Genomic DNA, 20,735 nt, shown 5'->3' with positions numbered 1-20,735 from the left:
AGCTCAACAACATTTATGGTTTCTTTTCAGTCCAACATTATGTATGATATCGTTACAGTCCAGTAGCCATGGTGATCTGTTATAGCCCCCGTAAATTGATGACAATATTATAGTCTTTTTCACAAACGAAGTTGTGAGCAAGACAGATGTAAACTTTTCAATAGCTTATCTACTATGAAGAAGCTACTGGGATCTGTCAGTAAAAAACATTGCAGTACAGTGCACTTATAGCTTTCATCCTTGAAGAACACCTAGGAGAAGAAGTACATGGCACTTTGGAACAGTTCTTTGAAACAACCCTTATCAGCATGAAAATAGAGCTTCTTATGAAGAAGTAGTTTTATAGATATGGATGCCCAAATGAGAAAGACTCCTCCTCTTCATAGATTGGGTAATTTGATGCATCGGTAGTTGTCATAGCAAGGCTTCAGAGGGAGCTATAAAATCCCTGATGACTTTTCTTGCTCGATATTTTTTTTATATAAAGGCAAGTCTTGACAGCTGAGTATGATGATTATGATGCCTCATATCTCTGCTACCTTAGAGGCTGCATATAAGCTACATGATTAAGATTGAATGATTTTGGCACATGGACCAAAGGATTAATAGCAGGTTGCAGATAGCTCAATGGCTACATTTTGGGCAAGGTTACTTTTCTGATATTCAAAGGGAGCTATGATATTTATTGATGATGTCTGTCCTAAGCTTAAAAGTCTGATAAGATGAAGAAACTGCTAATCCGGATATAGACATCTCATGGTTAAGCCTCATATATTGAATAGCTGCTTATTTAACTATGAAATGATGTACACTTCTAGTTATTTAAGATTCCATGGATCTTTAAATTGGCTGGGCTGGCAGTATGATAAATGAAAGAGCACATCCAAGTGCTACACTTCTTGGGATCCTCCTTTATTTTGAAGGCTGAAGTTTGCTGCTCTAGGAACTCCGTTGAGGCTGATTGTATAAAGCAGCAAGCATGGCTTACTATGAAGCCATTCAACTGAAGAAACTCTTTTGTGAGCCATTTGCGCACATGCTGATAACATCCATTGTATATTAGCAACAGGGAGCAATCAAGCTCCATCATTTCGGGATGAATGTGCAGATTCCCTCTCAAAGCCTCTTGGTAAGGTCAAATTTATTTTCCTTCATAGAGAGGCAAGGAACCATAGATAGACCCAACTATGAGGGTCCCGGTTGAACATTGAGCTCTGGGAGCTCCTGGGGGCCTAGGGTACTTCTTGGAGCTGTGTGTGACCATAGGGTGAGTGGTTCACCTTCCCCTATAGGTACGTTGTGTACAGGGTGAATGGTTCACCTTCCCCTGTGATGCTCCGTGATGATATATGAATAGGATGAGTGGTTCACCTTCTCCTATGGCATATGAGTAGGATGAGTGGTTCACCTTCTCCTGGGGTATACCTTCTCCTGTTGATACCCCAGTGAGAGATGCATATAGGCATTTGTTAGTTGTCACATGTGGACAAGTCGGTGGGACGTGGTTCATCCTTTCCCTACATGTAGGATGCCCATTCCCTACGATCGATGGTTGACATGTCGGTGGGATGTGGTTCATCCTTTCCCCACATGTAGGATCCTTCCTACAATTGTTGATTGGCATGCATGTAGGACGTGGTTCATCCTTTCCCTACTCTTGGTGGTTTTCTTGCACGTAGGATGTGGTTTATCCTTTCCCTACGATGGTTGTAACATGTGACTGTAGGATGTGATTTATCCTTTCCCTAAGTGTGGTTGTGAGCAGGATGTGATTTAGTCTTTCCCTGTTGCCCCAGCATCATCCTACCCTATAGTCTAGGACACATGGGAAGTACTCTCATCTGGCCAATGAGTTGGGAAAAGTGGTTAGGGACCATAGCACTACCAATGGACGCATCGTGTACTGTCGTACTCCCTATGACTAGGATGCATGGTGTTATACCCCTAAACTGACTTTTGTCGGTGGAAAGTGGTAAGGTCTTGTGACTCACTCTCAATCAATTCTTCTTCATTATCTATATCATTGTTCAGCAGAGTTGAGATGGGATGCATAGATGGTTCTTGATGACTGGATGACATGGATCGACAGGTGGAATTCTCCCTAGTTGAGAAGGATTGTTAAAATTGGCAACTAGTGCCAAATTCCACTCTAGCCAGCTCGTTTGATGAAAATGATTATTGCATAAAATTCCTCTTTTCGAGAGGACCAAAATAGACCTAAAGATCATCAAATTTGGATAAGGAGAAATGCATTTTTAAATTTTTGTCCACTCATATGCAAAGTGTCAAGGTCGTCTTCTCCTCCATAAGAACCAATCGTCATGTCTATTGACCCTCACGAATTTGTATATATATATGTGTCCTCCAACCTCAACTGGGACACATCCTATAAGCATCTAATATCTGAAATAGGGTAGCAAATCTGAAGCTAGGGCAAGGAGGCAGCTAACACGATTTTGGGGAGATGGTTGTCTCCCTCTTAGGTGAGGATGCCTTGCAGAGAGAGGCCGCAGATGTCTGGCTTGGAGGAGTCAGCAAGGAGGTAGTTTAGGGTTGATTCAAATGGTTTAGGGCGCAGACTTCTGGCCAAATCAGGACACATGAGCAGAGGTGAGTCAAGTGTGTTTCTGTGCTTGTTTTGTGGATTATTATCTCTGTTCAGTGGGCCGCAGGGTAGTGTTGCTTCAGCAACATAGTTGGGGACTGTCGTGAGAGCCAAGAGACCTAGTCTAGGAGTGTTATCCCTAGCCGTAGTCAACCTACAACAAGTCACAGATGTACTGGGGTAGCGAAGGCTGAAACAAGGTGTTTTCATGTCCTAGGGAGGCCACATATAGTGTTGTAGAAGATCTGTCTATTGTTGGGTGACTTGTGAAGGTTCCAAGGCCTACAATAGTGCAAGAAGGCAGCGTTGAAGGGCAGTAAGTTTGGACAAAGAATCACAGTGACTTGGAGCAGAATTAGGGTTGTTCTGATGTCCTAACTAGAGGTCAGAAGTTTGCACAGAACCCTTGAGCAGCAACAATGTGTTGCAAATAATCTCTTGGTAATGGATGGATGGTTCCCTGGCTTGAGCCAATAATTGTGTTCTCTTGTCTTGGCTTGTCTTCTGCATTTATGTGTGATGTTCTTTCATCAATCACTGTCATATGATAATGGTTAATGTGATTGCTAATGGATTAATGGGCAAATGGATTAATGAAGTAGCCGACCTAAGCAAAGAACGTGTTAACCTAAATTTAACAAGGGATACTTCTCAAGATCCACAAATTCCCAAACTACTTGGGCAGCCATCCATGTTGCACTGTATCTACACTACATGCATTCCTGCCTTCAAAGTGTAGGCTTCTTAAAATGCATATAATGTCGTTTCTTCAATAAGATCATTACCATTGTCAACATCTAATGGATCTCCAACAATGGTTGCATTAGCTACATGTGGTCTGTCTTTGGCTTTTCCCTTGATAATGTCATTGGCTTAAAATCTACAATTCCAAGCTATGTGACCCAATTTTTTTGCAATAGTAACATTCCATCTCTCCCCTATCTCTTGTTGATCTTCTACTATTGTTTCTTGAGTATAATGCCATCTCAGGTTAGATAATCACCTTTGGTCTCTCTTGCAACGGTTCTCTTTTTTGTAGCTACGAGAGCAATGATCATATCTTATAGAGTTTGAGAAGTAATTGATTGAGAGTAAAAAAAACATTAATGTATTGAAAAATCACATTGTTTAACATATGGCTTTGGCATCTTCTTCTTCTACCATAGATTTGATTTCAGCTAGGTGTTTGATGAGATATCTTACATTGTTTATGTGGCTAGACATATAGTGACTTCAACAAAGATTTTGAATTTATAATTGTAGCTTCAGAGAAAAATGTGCATTCACTACTACTCTAAAACGGCACCCAGATGTGTTATTTTTGTCATCATCAGGGCACCCATGCGATCATACATCTCTGAAAGTGTATCTCATACCAAGGATGATTGTCTCAAAAATGTGTTCCATGGCATTTGTCAAGTGACCCTCGGATGGCTATAAATACAAGTCAAGTGACCCTCATTTGGACATCATCATGATCATTCTTCTTTCTTTGGTTTGGCTTGCACAGGTCTGAGGTGGTTTGCGGAGATTGGTTCATACAGGTCCGAAATTGCAGGGTCCGAAGTTCGCATGTGAGATCTAGGGTTTTGGTTTCCAGCCGTAGGGATGACACGAACATTTTTCGGTTGCAACTATAGGCATGCAGGCTCATGAGTGCAATAGGAGGGTTTCAGCCGCACACACATACACTCTTTGCATGCGGTTGGAAACTAGGGTTTGGTTTTTCAGTTGACTGCAGTTGACCGTAGAATTCGGCAGTTGACCACAGACAATGACAGTTGACCGTAGGCTTCTGAATCAAGGTTTTGATTATTAGCATTGTTGGGTTCATCTCTTGGATGTTGATTAGTTGATTTTGCTAGATAGTTTTATGGTTGAAGATATGGATCATTGTACTCTCTCTTTGTTGAACATTTTATGACAATCTAATAAGAAGAAGAATTTGAAAGGGTTTTCCCCGTAGTGGGTTTTGCCCTAGTCTCTAACCAATCCCGTGTTAAAGAATGTAACTAGTGTTGGTCTTCATAATTGTATTTGAGTCATGATGTAATGTATTTGTCAAAAGAAAGAAAAATGAATTTTATTATTAAAGAAATTGACTTATTAAAGCATGGGTTTCATGCTTGGGTCAATGGTTTTTAGGTCAAAGCCTCCATTGTAGGCTTCTAGGGTTTATGTCAAGTGTCCTAGTCCATGTCATGATGTAATAGACCCTTCTTGGGCTTTGTCAATCAAGAAACAAATTTATTTTGATGTAAATTAGGTCTTCTAGGCCTCCTCCACCAAGTCGGCCTCAAACTAGACAAGTCGGCCTAATTGAGGGGCAGAATCTCCTATATAAAGGCAGCAACTCGACCTCATTTGGAGCACTCACTCAACAAGTTCAATCTGCAATTTCTGGGACAAGAAAAAGTGTGAAATTCAAGGAACAAGGAGGAAAGGGCTAGCGAAAAAGAAGGAGGACTATGTCAAGCACAAGAAGTCGAAATTTTCTCTCTTTCTCTCACACGTGTGAAGCTATTGAGCTGCAACTGCAATCCTGGAGCTGGGACAAAATTCTAAAGCTGGGGTCAAAATTCTGAAGCTGAGAAGTCGAAATTCTGGGTTGAAGTTGCATATGAGAAGCTGACACTTGATGATTATCTATTGGCAGGAATCTATTGGCAGGAAGAGCTAACTTGGTGGAGGAGGAAGGTCTTTTGGTCTAGGGTCTTGGTCTATCTCAACTTGAATTTACTAGTGGAAGAGTTTGACTGGGTTTTCCCTATAGAGGGGTTTTAGCCCTGGCTGAGTGCCTACATCTAGTGTCCTTGATCTTCATGTTTTTACTTTGATGATTACTTGATGAGAAGAAGATAAAAGAACATAAAGAAGTTAATAAGAACATAAGAATATCACAAGTAATTATCAATATAAGAAAATCTTTCTGCCTTTCCGATTTTCTAACATCCCGGTGTCTCTATGTGTGAATGTTTTTCTTGTATTGTTCCTTTATGTTCCATTGCATTGATGATGATATTGTTCCTTCTATATAATTGCATATGTTGTTGAATAATGTTGTAAAACTGAATATTGTTATGGTGTTGTGGGGTGAATTCAATATGTAAATGATGAAATGCAATTATCTAAAGCAAAGAACAATATAGCTCTAAGAAAAATTAACAACTCAACCCTCCAAACAGTTTAGAAAAGTCACCAAATCTTGCTCCTTCACCAAATCTTGCTCCTTTCCACCTTCACTGGAGTCCTTCAAGTTTGTGGCCACTTCAGAGATCTTCCTTGATGTGTTTTGCACTTTGGATGTGTTATCCAGTGTTTTACGACTCCGACTCGGCCGAGGATCGACTCCGACTCCGACTCCGACTCGGTAATGACTCGGCCTAGTCGATTTCAATGACTCGGTCGTTGTAAAAAATACATTAAATATTTAATTTTTTTTTATAAAAAAACATAATTTTAAATATTTTAAACATAATTTTAAAAATTTTCATTCATGTTTCCAAACACATAGCATTATAATATAGATGGAAGACAACATATGATCAAAGTAGGCTCATGAACCAATCCATTATATCAAAATGGTACCCAATGGCTACATAGTGACCTAGCCCATGTAGTGTTGACTTTTCCTTGGCAATTCAAAATCAAGTCTGTCTAAAACACTGTCACAAACACACTAAAAAGCCACAACACCAAACACTTTGCACAGCAGAAAATATACAACAGTGAATCAATGAAGTACACAATTTTTGTCAACCCAAAACTTGTTATATTACAATTTTCATACAATAAACATAGGGCTCCCATACCATGGATCATGGCCCTTACAATTAGCCCTGATGAAAGAAAAACTAGGGCTTGAGATCAACAATCTATGATCCTCAATCTGCCCAAGAACAAGAACAAACATGACTTGCTAAAGAAGTGCTTACACCAGCCCTTTCAATCCACTTGTCTTGAACACTCGACAAGTCCTTTGCCACCTATACTTGCAAAGAGTACTATTGTTCCAATGCCTCTGCCACAGCTGCTCACAAGGTCCTTTGTACCTTCAGATTCTCTTGCACAACAGCTCATCAAAGTTTGGCTTCTATCAAAGGCACTGCTCCTCCAATGTCATTGAACTTAGGCTCAAGCGTCTACTACCTTCACACAGTGGTCTGCAACACCAAATGAGACTGTTCATAAGCTAATCAAATCTTCCCTCTAACAATAACAAAGCTACTCTGAAGTCACTGCACTTGGGACACCAACAAACAGCCCTCAACACAATAACCCAACTGCTCATGAGACACTATATAGGGCACATACAGCCACTGTCCAAACCTTCTTGTTGAACAAACTTTAACTCACAACCCACAGTAATCTATCTCAACAAAAACTCAGCCTACATACCTTTCAAGGATTTCTGTTTCAGCCCTGAAAGTCTTGGTCCTGTGCACTTTAAACCACAGAGGATTTTCAAACCTCTTTAGGGCTTTTGCAACTGCCTCAGGTCAAACCCTAACTCAGCCACATCAGACCTCTGAAACTCTGTGTATACCTCACCTTTTAGGTCTTAACTCTCCTGTGCATATAGTTGAGGAACTTGGCCCTCACACCAGCTGTTCCACAGGCCTTACAGTCTCCTTCTCCAGAAAATACAAGGGTATCGGCCCTCCTCTTGTGCACAGAAATTAACACGGCCTGATCACAAAGATAAACAACAAACCATATGCCCAGAACCATGCATCAGCTACATGTCCAGCCCTCCTAACTCAACTTGTACCAGAACATAAGAAGCAGAGAAGCAAACTCGTCCTACCTTCTCCTCTCTAGCTCAGCTCCTTGAAGTCTGCGGCTACTTGAGAGTTTATACACTAGCACACTGATTGTAACTTGACATATCAAGTCTTCTCCTTTTACTGCAGGCTTGCAGTTTGCCACTCATAACTCAAACATAACAATTTTTTGGATAGAATGCCAATCAGGTCAGCTTCTGTAATGAAGGTCATCCTCCTTTTATGTATGAGACAAAGCTCAGCGACCATGTCAATCATGATTTACGCTGCCCAGCTGGTTTTCATTGACTCGGCCTGGTTGACCAAGTCAACTATGACTCGGCCTGGTCATTGGATGACTAGGCCGAGTCATAGTTGACTCGGCCAACCTAGCCGGTTAGCTGGCCTGGTCGTAAAAAAATTTATTGGCTCGGTTTGACCAGGCCATTTCCGAGTTGACTCGGCCTGGTTGTAAAACAATGGTGTTATCTTTATTTTAATCCAAGCTCTGATACCATGTAGAAAATCCACGAAATTCTGATATGCTAATATGAGCAATCTGAAATATAATTTCTTCTCAAATAAACACATAATTTCTCTACTAGATGCAGCAGAATAAGAACAGAAATAAAAGCACAGTCACACAATTCAAAAACACAGAATTGTCTAGGGAACCCAACTGGGAAAACCCTCTACTTGACGAGAATTTTATTGATAGAAAAAACTAAGCAATTGATCTCTTACAAAATATAATTGTTTCAATCTAAAAGACACACTTGTCTTTCCTGCTTGATCTAAGCTTGAAAACCTTGAAAGGTTGTTGACTCTGTTGCCCTCTACCAACCTGTGCACAAGCTTCTCTTGGCACACCTTTCTCTCACAAGCTCCACGCACAAACTCATGCTTCCTATTGCTTGGTCTCACCAACTCGTGCTCACCAAAACAATGATTAAACTTGTGCCTTCATTTCTCCTTTAAGGCAATTTAAATGGTTAAAATTAGTGAGTTTTCTAATTAAGGAATGATTTTGTGATTGATTGAGTTAGCATGAGTTAACTACTCATGCAACTCGTCCTATTTCAAGTCAACCACTTGAAACTCAATCACTTGTGTTTTTCCTCAATCAACTCACACTAGAAAATCAAGAACTCGACTTTCAATTTCAACACATCAATTAACTGCAACCTTACTCGTCCTAATTTTTAGAGACTAGTTCCTAAATTATAGGAACTCGTCCTAATTTATAGGGAATCTCCTAATTTTTAGGAACTCGAGTCATGCACTAGAAGGAACTCGTTTTGGTACCTATGATTAAGGCACAAATCAAGGAACCCTTTTATCGAATATTTTCAACATAACTTTTCCTAGGAGTCTTGAAGAGTAATTGAGTTAAGAAACTAAATAAAGCTATATATGATATTGTTAAGGGTAGGGCACATTAAAAAAAATTATGTTCATCCTCAACCACATTTATATCATAAATTTTACAAATTCGTTGAGCCTCCCACTAAATACTAGGTGAGAAGAAAGGCAATGAAAAGAGAAAATTAGTTCCAATTGTTTGATTCTCCACTTTTGAGTCCTTGATTGGATAGCTCTTAGGGTTTAGGATTCAATGTATACTTTGATGTAGCATTTTTTATTTGGCATCCACTACATTATATATATTAGTGTTTTCTCCATATTATCTAATGTTGTTGCTTTATATGTTAACATTTAAAAAAAAAGGGAATATTGTTGAAATTTGGTACCGGAGGACAGGTGGTTCCCTAAGGCTTTGATCTTTGGCCTAGGGAAAAGTGTCCAAAAGAATTTAATTTTTCTCCTAAAGTAACTTTATAATTTTTATAAAGTTAAATCTAATTTGAAAGTGACTTTAAGTGATAAAGTTACTAAGTCTAATTTTAAAGTGACTTTATAAAGTCAATGAAAAATTAGAAAGGAAAAGTGACTTTGGAAATAAATGACTAAGTGGGTCTTTATTAAAGTGGGGTGAATTAAAAAATAGAAAGTGAGATTTAAATGAGCATTTAATCTCAGCCATTGATCTAAATCTATTTCAGCCATTGGATTTAGGGATCACCCAAAAGTCATTTAGGGTTGGGTTAAGGGAGGAAAAGGAGGAAAAGATCATTCATTCTTTCATGAGCAGATTGGGAGAAGGAGAGCAAGAGAGCAAGGGAGATTTCTGGACAAGGAGGAGAAAGAGGCAGCAGTTTGGCACACACACCAAGGCAGCACTTCAGCAAATCCGAACAGCATAAAGAACAAGCAGAAAAAGGCAGTTTTTGTGAGCAAAATAGTGAAAAAATTATTTTTCAGCACGAGTATCGAAGAAACGATTTTCTGCACTTTTTCCGAGGGCTGTCCGTACAAGTCTGTACGGTCGTCCGTACAGTCCGTACAGTCCGTACGGTCCGTACTTCCGTACATCCGTACAGTCCGTACATCCGTACGGTCTGTACAGCTCTTACAGCATTTTTCAGATTGTCGTTTGGGCTGAAAAAAGATAAGTTTTGCTTGCTGGAAATTTCTGTTTTTGCTGAAATTTATTTGCTGAAAATTTTCTCTGTAAAAGGCATTTTCCAGAAATAAAGAAGAGCTCTCAAACTGGTTTTCCCCAAGAGTTGTAGGGGGTTTTTCCAGGGTCAAGTTGACCAAAAATCACTGAGTTTAAATGTGTTTTTATGGCTGTTTTTTAATTGCTGATTTTTATTTCTGCAATTTCCAGCACTCTGAAAAATTTCCAGAATTTGTGTTTTTCAGCAATATTTATTTTTTCAGTCTGTTAAATGTATGGCTATGGGAATGGGCATTTAACTATATGGGAGAAATAAGGTGAAACTGAAAACCGGGGTGGGAAACAGAAAATTTTACATGGTATCAGAGCTTGAGTGCTGAAGGGCAGTTTGGGACAGCAAAAGAGAAAAAATACAGCTGCTGATTTTTTCACTCAGAAAATTCCAGCAAGCTGATTTTTCATAAACAGCAGGTTTATCTTTACAACAGCAGTGCTATTTTTCAGTTTTAGGACAGCAAGATGTCATTGGGATTGAGGGTGGAGGATAGGTTGGATGGGCATTCAAATTACAGCGTGTGGAAGGAGAGAATGCAGAGTATCTTTGAGGAGGCAGAAGTCTGGGATGTCATGGTGCATACAGCACAGCACCCTGTTGTTGTGCCTACTGATGCTACTCAGTTGGCAGCTTATAATAAAAAGAACAACAAGGGTAAGAGGCTGATTCTAGACGGAATCAAAGACCATTGCATTCCTCATGTGAGAGGAAAGAGCAATGCCCATGAGATGTGGACAGCATTGTCCAATCTCTACCAGAGTACCAATGAGAACCGGAAGATGGTCCTGAAGGAGAAGCTGAAAAACATTAAGATGGGGAATGATAGTGCAGCTGGATATCTCACAAAGATTACCAATGTGAGAGATGAGTTGGCAGCGATTGGAGAGGCCATTCCATCCACTGAGTTGGTGCGTATTGCAGTGAATGGCCTCCCCCGTTCATGGTTGAACTTTGCTGATGGGGTTTGTGCACGTGAGACCCTTCCCACATGGGAGAGGTTTTGGGATGATTGTATTCAGACAGAGATCAGGAAAGGACAGCTTGGGGCAGCCAAGCCAGTTGAGCAGGATGAGGACGTAGCACTGATGGCAGGAGGCAAGAAAGGCAAAGGGAAGAAGCAGGCTTCCACAAGCGGTGGTGGAGGCAAAGGCAAAGGTAAAGGTAAACAGGGTAACTCACAAAAGGACTATTCCAAAGTGAAGTGTTGGAATTGTCAGAAGATGGGACACTATGCAGTTGTGTGTCCGGAGAAGAAGAAGAAGAAGGGAAAGACCCAGGATGTGGCAGCTTCAGCTGAGATTGAGGACTTTGCAGGTCGTTTTGACCGGGAGTTTGCGTTCACTACATGTGAGTCCTCTAGTGCAGGATCACCTGCCACACAGGTTCAGAGGGAGCATGCTTTTCCCTCGATTAGCGGAGCATCTACAGGTATCTGGTATGTGGACAGTGGGGCTTCACGTCACATGACAGGAGTCCGGGAGTACTTCTCAGAGCTTTCAGAGAGTGGCACTGATATTGAGGTAGTACTCGGTGATGACAGAGTTGTTAGAGCAGTCGGGGTGGGGACAGTGACATTTCAGAGGGAGTCCAAACCTCCCTTGAAGGTGTCAGAGGTTCTTTATGTGCCAGGGATGAGGAAGAACCTCATATCCGTCTCAGCGTTGGAAGACAGAGGATATGAGGTACTGTTCAGGGAAGGACAGGTGTTGATGTATCCCAGGGGCTCTCCAGCTGATTCAGCTAGAGTGATAGGTGTACGCCATGCAAAGGTGTACAAGTTTGCATTCCAGCCCCCTTTGGCATTGAGCTGTAGTACCGACAGCAGAGCTAGCAGTTCTGAGCTGTGTGAGATTTGGCACCGCAGGATGGGGCACATGTCTCATGGAGCCTTGAGGACATTGCGGGAGATCACTACAGGTGTGCCAGATTTCAGTACTGATCACCATGATACTTGCAGAGGTTGTGCAATGGGCAAGTTTGCCAAATCCCCTTTTCCCAGCAGTGACAGCAGAGCGACTGGGATACTTGATTTGATTCATTCCGATGTGAGCGGTCGGATGTCTCATGTTTCCTTGAGTGGATATGAGTACTATGTCTTATTCATTGATGATCACTCCAGGAGGACCTGGATTTATTTCTTGAAGACCAAGAGTGAGGTCTTCAAGCGGTTTCAGGAGTTCAGAGCTCTTGTGGAGACTCAGACAGGTCGAAAGATCAAGTCCCTGAGGTCGGACAATGGAGGAGAGTACACCCTTGGAGAGTTTGTTGACTATTGTGCGGAGGCAGGCATTAGGAGGGAGTTCACTGTTCCTTACAACCCCCAGCAGAACGGGGTTGCGGAGAGGAAGAATAGATCCATCATAGGGGCTGCCAAAGCCATGTTATATGATCAGGGGTTGCCATTGTTCTTGTGGGCAGAGGCCTGCAACACAGCTGTTTACTTGCAGAACAGGAGTCCGCATCGTGCCTTGGGGCACATGACTCCGGAGGAGGCTTTCTTTGGGAAGAAGCCTGATCTTGGTCATCTTCATATCCTTGGATGCATTACATACTCCTATATACCCAAGGAGGAGAGGACCAAACTAGAGCCCACCGCAGAGAAGGGTATCTTTGTGGGCTACAGTGAGACCTCAAAGGCCTTTCGGATTTACATTCCTGCACAGAGGAAAGTTGTTGTTAGACGGGATGTGAAGTTCGAGGAGGACAGGGCCTTTAGGAGGTCACGGGAGTTAGAGTATCTGGATCAGCCAGACCCTCAGCAGCAGTTGAGTCAGTCGCAGGGATCCAGTGGGCAGGGATCAGGAGGATCCGGAGGTACATCTATGAGGATGTCAGGTCCATCAGTGAGCAGTGGCTCGCCGAGCCAGAGGGGTGGTGCTCCGGGCAGCATGCAGAGCAGTTCACAGAGCAGTTCACTAGGGAGTCCACTGATGGACAGTTCACACGGTACCTCAGCTTCTACAGGTTCAGGTGCAGGCAGGAGGACAGCAGACAGACAGTCAGGAGTTCAGGCTACTGATGGGGATGAGGAGGAGGAGTTTCATTCTCCTATGGGAGAAGCATGCTCAGGGAAGAGGAAGCCCAAGTGGCTTCAGGACACCTTGAGAGATGCCACATCTGTTGCTGAGCCGAAGAGGCCGGTCAGAGAGAGTAGACCACCTGAGAGATTTTGTAGCTATATGGCGATGGTTACCAGCATCCTTGACTCTGAGCCTTCTAGCTATGAGGAGGCAGCTAGCCAGCAGGTCTGGAGAGAGGCCATGCAGGAGGAGTATTCTTCTATCATGAAGAATGATGTTTGGGAGGTGGTGCCGAGGCCTGAGGGCAAATCCGTGGTTACTTCCAGATGGCTTTACAAGGTAAAGCATGCTGCAGATGGCAGCATTGAGAAATTCAAAGCAAGGTTTGTGGCTAGAGGGTTCTCACAGGTAGAGGGAGTTGATTATGAGGAGACCTTCGCTCCCGTGGCTCGATATACTTCGATCCGCTCCATTATATCGATAGCAGCAGAGATGGGTTGGAAGATCCACCAGATGGATGTGAAGACCGCATTTCTCAATGGCTTCATACAGGAGGAGGTGTACATTGAGCAGCCACAGGGCTTTGAGGTGCATGGGAAGGAGTCCCATGTGTGCAGATTGAAGAAGGCCCTTTATGGCCTGAAGCAAGCTCCCAGAGCTTGGTACTCCAGGATAGATGCATACTTGCAGGGGATGGGTTTCACAAAGAGTGAGGCAGATCCGAACCTTTACTTTATTGTGATTGGTGAGGAGCCTCTCATTCTGGTGCTGTATGTGGATGACTTGATCATTACAGGTGCAGAGAGACTCATAGAGCACTGCAAGAGAGATCTTGCGGCGGAGTTTGAGATGAAGGACATCGGCTTGATGCATTACTTTTTGGGTTTGGAGGTGTGGCAGGAGGAGGGGCATTTCTTCCTGGGGCAGGGGAAGTATATTGTGGACATCCTTAGCAGATTCCACATGGAGGATTGTAGACCCATGTCGACACCGATGATCACCAACTGGAAGAAGCTTCATGCTTCGGATTCCGAGTTGGTGGATCCCACATTGTACAGGCAGCTGATTGGTTCCTTGATGTATTTGGTCAACACCAGACCAGATATCTGTTTTGCAGTCAACACGATGAGTCAGTTTATGTGTGAGCCTAGGAAGGTTCACTGGGTGGCTGCAAAACACATTTTGCGGTACTTGCAGGGGACAGTGGATTATGGTCTGGACTACAGGCAGGGAGATGGAGTGAGATTGGCAGGATACACTGATTCTGATTGGGCAGGTTGTGCTTCTGATAGGAAGAGCACTTCAGGGTGTTGTTTTGGGTTGGGTTCAGCAGTAGTGTCATGGTTCAGCCGGAAGCAGCAGTCAGTAGCACTGAGTTCAGCGGAAGCAGAGTATATGGCAGCCAGTCTAGCTAGTTGTGAGGCCATCTGGCTTCGCAAGATGTTGTTTGGCTTATTTGGTCAGCCGTTGAGACCTTCAGTGATTTACTGTGACAATCAGAGTTGCATTAAACTCACGGAGAATCCAGTATTTCATGACAGGTCAAAGCATATCGGGATCAGATATCATTTCATCAGAGACCATGTTCAGAAGGGAGCTGTGAAGCTTGAGTATATTTCCACTGATGAGCAGGTTGCAGATATTCTTACCAAAGCCTTACCACGGGGCAAGCATGTCTACTTCAGAGACAAGATGGGTGTGGTGAGGAACACCTTCCTCGGTAAGAGGGAGTGTTGAAATTTGGTACCGGAGGACAGGTGGTTCCCTAAGGCTTTGATCTTTGGCCTAGGGAAAAGTGTCCAAAAGAATTTAATTTTTCTCCTAAAGTAACTTTATAATTTTTATAAAGTTAAATCTAATTTGAAAGTGACTTTAAGTGATAAAGTTACTAAGTCTAATTTTAAAGTGACTTTATAAAGTCAATGAAAAATTAGAAAGGAAAAGTGACTTTGGAAATAAATGACTAAGTGGGTCTTTATTAAAGTGGGGTGAATTAAAAAATAGAAAGTGAGATTTAAATGAGCATTTAATCTCAGCCATTGATCTAAATCTATTTCAGCCATTGGATTTAGGGATCACCCAAAAGTCATTTAGGGTTGGGTTAAGGGAGGAAAAGGAGGAAAAGATCATTCATTCTTTCATGAGCAGATTGGGAGAAGGAGAGCAAGAGAGCAAGGGAGATTTCTGGACAAGGAAGAGAAAGAGGCAGCAGTTTGGCACACACACCAAGGCAGCACTTCAGCAAATCCGAACAGCATAAAGAACAAGCAGAAAAAGGCAGTTTTTGTGAGCAAAATAGTGAAAAAATTATTTTTCAGCACGAGTATCGAAGAAACGATTTTCTGCACTTTTTCCGAGGGCTGTCCGTACAAGTCCGTACGGCCGTCCGTACAGTCCGTACAGTCCGTACGGTCCGTACATACGTACAGTCCGTACATCCGTACGGTCTGTACAGCTCTTACAGCATTTTTCAGATTGTCGTTTGGGCTGAAAAAAGATAAGTTTTGCTTGCTGGAAATTTCTGTTTTTGCTGAAATTTATTTGCTGAAAATTTTCTCTGTAAAAGGCATTTTCCAGAAATAAAGAAGAGCTCTCAAACTGGTTTTCCCCAAGAGTTGTAGGGGGTTTTTCCAGGGTCAAGTTGACCAAAAATCACTGAGTTTAAATGTGTTTTTATGGCTGTTTTTTAATTGCTGATTTTTATTTCTGCAATTTCCAGCACTCTGAAAAATTTCCAGAATTTGTGTTTTTCAGCAATATTTATTTTTTCAGTCTGTTAAATGTATGGCTATGGGAATGGGCATTTAACTATATGGGAGAAATAAGGTGAAACTGAAAACCGGGGTGGGAAACAGAAAATTTTACAAATATATTTTGTATTCTTTAATGTTCGCAACAGTTTGCCAATTTTTTTGCTGATGTTTCTAAGAAGAAGTTTTCCAAACCCTTGCTGATTTTTTCCCGTGCCAATGTTATCAACACTGGGATATACAAGGACATACTCGTGTTGGAATATAAGGCTTACTATGTAATAAAGTCACCAAATGACTTTAGGATATGTTATAATTTATTTTTTGAGTAAAGTGGTCTATCCCACATTCACAAGTGGAAATGATTCGCTTAACGAACAAAGAGGAGGTAAACTCCATTGTAATAAATGCACCAATTATTCATTGATAATATCATATTGTGCTATTGTATCTTCCTTTTAGATCAGTTATGTGACTCAACCCTATCTAAAAATTTCTCATTTAGTAATCTAGCTCATTTTGTAATATGGTATTATAGCCCCACAAAAAAAAAAAAAAAAAAAAAAATCATATCAAAAGTCTTGAGCCTTTGAAAGACAACATTTCCACTCTTGCAACTTCAATGTCACCTGAAAAGAGAATCAACCAAGAAGCGAGGGCATATGTTGAGTGAAAGAGGGCACAATTACTCATGTGAAGGTGTAAGCATTATAGCCACCATCGGAAGGAGCCATCGTACAATTTTATTGCCCAATCGTCATGCAATTTCTAGTATTTTTTGTTTTTAAAGGTTTACAACAACTATTGTACAAAACAATGTAACTACCTTTAGTTGTCATATAGCACGCATGCAGCTATACACCAATGAAATTTTTAATTAGTTAACATGCATTTCCAGATCAAGCAAAGAGTGGTTTCAGATTTCTCTTATTATAACATTAAACATGGAGATGCCACTGTAAATATATTCTGGCTTCAATTTCCACACCTGGAAAGTGAAAATCTAAATGCAACTAATGAACAGAAACCTATGGAGAATTGTAATAGAAATGAAGAAATCACTGACAAATCCAAATAAATGATTGGAAGGGCAGAACAGTGATGATAAAGCCAAAGTTATTATTGGTCTTGCTCTCTCAAACTTTTAATTGGGTCATATAGATATGGAAAAATCATAAAAGTAATTTGGGATAATCTAAATAAGCTATCTATAGTAGTCGTGAATGCAATATTTTCTCTGAAGCTACAGTTATTTAAATTCAAAATGGTTGTGGAAGTCACTATGTCTAGCCACATAAACAATGTAAGATATCTCAACTCATAACCATTGTTGGAAATCCATTAGATGCTAATAGTGATGATGATCTTATTGAAGAAACGGCATTATAATTATATGCATTTAAGAAGCCTACACTTTGAAGACAGGAATGCATCTGGTGTACATACAGTGCAATATGGATGGTTGCCCAAATAGTTTGGGAATTTGTGGATCTTGGGAATTATGCTTCATTAGGGTTTTAAGTCATGCATGTAAATTGTTGTCCAATAATGAGGCTATGAGACATGCACATGGATTGTTGTCAAGTAATTTAATTTGAGAGATTCACAATTCTCGTTAGGGTTTTAAGTCATGCATGTAAATTGTTGTCCAATAATGAGGCTATGAGACATGCACATGGATTGTTGTCAAGTAATTTAATTTGAGAGATTCACAATTCTCGTTTTTGAGGAGATGGAAACTAGGAACTTGAGAATTTAACTTGGGAGTTACATCTTTACGAAAATTACGAGCTAGCTTGATCAAGCTCTCCCTAGTCCCAGAATTGTTTTCAAAGAATAATCTTCTAGAGAATGTTTGGTTTTGATGTTTTTTTGTTTTCAGTCAGTATGTGTTTGCCTTTATTTAGTAAGTTTTGCTGTCAATATTGTTGACCTTAAGAGGGTGAGTTAGAATATAAGGTTCACTATGTAATAAAGTCACTTTATGACTTTAGTACATGTTAAAGTTTACTTTTCATGTAAAGCAGTCTATCCTCACATCCATAAGTGAAAATTATTTTTTTCAGCGAACAATGATATTGAAAAAGGTAAACTTCATTGTAGTTAATGCAACAATTATTGATCAATAATATCATTGTGTTATTGTGAGTATCTTCTTTAACATTAGTTATATGGTTCAGCCCTATCTAGACTCTCCTCATTTAGTGATCTAGCTTATTTTGTAATAGTGCACACAAACTGTAAATTGATCAAACTATGAAAACGCAACATTAGACATAAAGTGTCATTGACTAGACCTGTGCATAAAGCAAATATGACCTTACGTCTATGAAAATTGGCCATTACATATAAGTGTCAATGACTAAACTTGTACATAAAGCAAATATAACCTTTAAGATTAGTTATATGGTTCAACCCTATCAGGCTCTCCTCATTTAGACTCTCCTCATTTAGTGATCTAGCTTATTTTGTAATAGTGCACAAACAAACTGTAACTTGATCTAACTATGAAAATTGGCCCTTAGACATAAGTGTCATTGACTAAACCTGCACATAAAGCAAATATGACCTTACGTCTATTAAAATTGACCCTTAGATAAAAGTGTCAATGACTAAACTCGTACATAAAGCAAATATGACCTTATGTTTAGCATCAGTTGAATCCTACCAACGGGTTGAGTATCTGGTATTAGTGTCCTTTGAAGGGTTTTGTTAGTATCAAACAAAATTGGCACCGCAGTCCTAATTCAAGGATCAAGCTTGTACGGTTTGACGGTCAATCTGGATTGTATTTTAAGAATTTTCCTTGACATGTGAACTTTATGTATCTCGCCATTTCAATTGACACGAGCATTGACCTTACAGTGCACGTCATTAATAGTAATGTTTGTCAAACACAGATGTGAGAAAATATCACAAAATAAAACGCCTTAGTCTAACGATAATGTTTATTTCCTTGAAAGTTATTCGAACTCCGGTCATATTTTAAAAAATTAAGGCAGAGATTTTTATGAATTCAGGTAAAGGTTGTCAAACTTCATAATTTCAGGTGCCCTAGAAATTTTTGATGGTGCTGAATCTATTTCCACCGTCAAAAACATGATTCAATCACGACCTCTACAAAATTGCTAGAAATTTTTGATGGTGCTGAATCTATTTCCACCGTCAAAAACATGATTCAATCACGACCTCTACAAAAAAAAATTGAATTAATTTGCCCACATTCCGACGACTTTTTGTCCGTCCAGGCATTCCTCCGTATACACACCCCAGATAAAACTGTGACACCGTTAACGATTCCCTAAGCATCCTAGCGGAGATGGTATATATCATGACCGATACATGGATGTTGCAATTGATAGATGACCGAGACTGTGACCCATATCTACCATGACAATACATGGCTGTTGCAATTGATGGATGACCGAGACTGTGACCAATGTAACAATATACATGAAATCTTTCACCATAACTGAGTAGAAACCAAAAAGATAACCATGTAATCTTACGGTGGCCGCTGTAACATCACCGGATAGAGGAGCAATTTGAAACTTCGCGATTGGGCAAAACTTCTTTGCAGTAGCAATCAATTTTATGCACATAAATGCAGGCACTCACGCACGCTAACCATAACTAGACCATGATGACCAAATACTTGTAAGATGATTAATCCAGCCAGTAAGGGGAGGGAAAACAATCCGAATCGTGAGAACCATCAGAACATGGTCCCATCCTGCACTTGATTCATTTCACAAGCTAGAATGAGGCAGGCTACCCATAGTAGCGAGCCGCAAAACCCAAAAGCCCTTGTCAAGTGAAAGTTGATCAGTACTGTACCAGGATGGCCAGGACATTGTTAGGGACTTTCCAAGCCATAGTGAGACGTGAGATGTGAGTGGTTAGTAAGCATGGACAGCAATTGACCCCAAGCTTCACCAACTCAAAATCATAGTGATGAAGGAATCGAACAACAAACATGGTGGTTCAGGAATAATATAATGCTGAACAAGACAATTACCTCGGGCTCCGTGAGATCATTAAAATCTGGGGGGACACGCAAAGAGAATCCCTCTCCTCGGAACTGGTACCATGATTGTGTGTCTAAAAGGCCAGCAAAAATGCTTTTACTGGGCACAGATTGCTTTGGGATATCAGAAACAACGCTAGAATTAGCGGACTGCTTTGTTGAATCCCCGTCGTTGTCTTCTGCTGCTTCAGCAGTATATGAGGGCTTGTTTGCTGAACATAATGCAAAAATCAGGGCTGCCATTATCACCTGTCTCTTTGAACAGAGTAAAGCATCATCCATGGAACCCGTGTCCTCAAATTCTGAGGAAATGGCTAGTAATGAGTGTTTTGCTACCATTTTATCCCATTCATCTCCCCAGCTGTTGTCTTTCGTGGCGCTCTCTGTGGCTAAATTATCTACGATTCTCAGTCTTTCTGATTCAATCTTGCTTATGATGGCGAATTGAGAGATGCTGTAAACAGAAAACCCATTTGTATACTTACCACTGAGCTTGTTGCTTTTACCACTCGGACTATTTCTGATAAAGGCCAATGTGGGCTGGCCTGAAATCAAGGTACCCACCATTATTATTCCTCCTACAATGGATATATTACAGTTTTGCTCAGTTACTCAAAACCATAATTATCTTTATGCCTAATCCTCAGCTGTGCGAGAGAAGTATTATCATGTTTGGGCCCGTGTTTGAATCTGAAAGATTGGAGGCTGGAGCTGTATCGCAATTTATTTGGCTTCAATTGGAAGGGTGAGGAGCTGTAGTTTTATCTTTAGGAGATGGAGTCGAGGTTGGGAACGGTTTGCCTTTCTGAATGGGATGGAGGATGTTGTTTCTCGTTCTAAATGAGATGGTTTAGGTATTAATGTTCTGATTGATACTGATGAGAAAGGATAGGGGAGATTTCTGGTGGTAAAAAGTAAGAGATAAAATGACCGAGCGTGACGCCTTTACAAATTTGAATCGGGTGGAATGTGACGGAGAGGATTGGCAAATTAA

General features: G+C 40.8%; 1 protein-coding gene and 1 pseudogene across 1 annotated transcript in view; one reads left to right on the top strand and one right to left on the bottom strand.

Moving 5' to 3' along the window:
* The window catches only part of LOC149173325 (uncharacterized), a 193,391-nt gene extending 172,798 nt beyond the window's left edge, over nt 1–20,593 (bottom strand). The window contains exon 1 of the mRNA XM_089426662.1: nt 19,733–20,593. Coding sequence (XP_089282788.1) covers nt 19,733–20,308 — 576 coding nt within the window. The 5' untranslated portion in view covers nt 20,309–20,593. The remainder of the gene's footprint in view (nt 1–19,732) is intronic.
* The window catches only part of LOC149173324 (mRNA-decapping enzyme subunit 2 pseudogene), a 31,378-nt pseudogene continuing 31,158 nt past the window's right edge, over nt 20,516–20,735 (top strand).

This window comes from Pinus tabuliformis, chromosome 4_2, assembly GCF_031772625.1.
Source record: "Pinus tabuliformis cultivar Carrire ecotype Pingquan chromosome 4_2, CPIR1, whole genome shotgun sequence".
Classification (NCBI taxonomy): Eukaryota; Viridiplantae; Streptophyta; class Pinopsida; order Pinales; family Pinaceae; genus Pinus; species Pinus tabuliformis.
The sequence above is the reverse complement of the archived record's forward strand: the minus strand, read 5'-3'. Positions and strand labels throughout refer to the sequence as shown.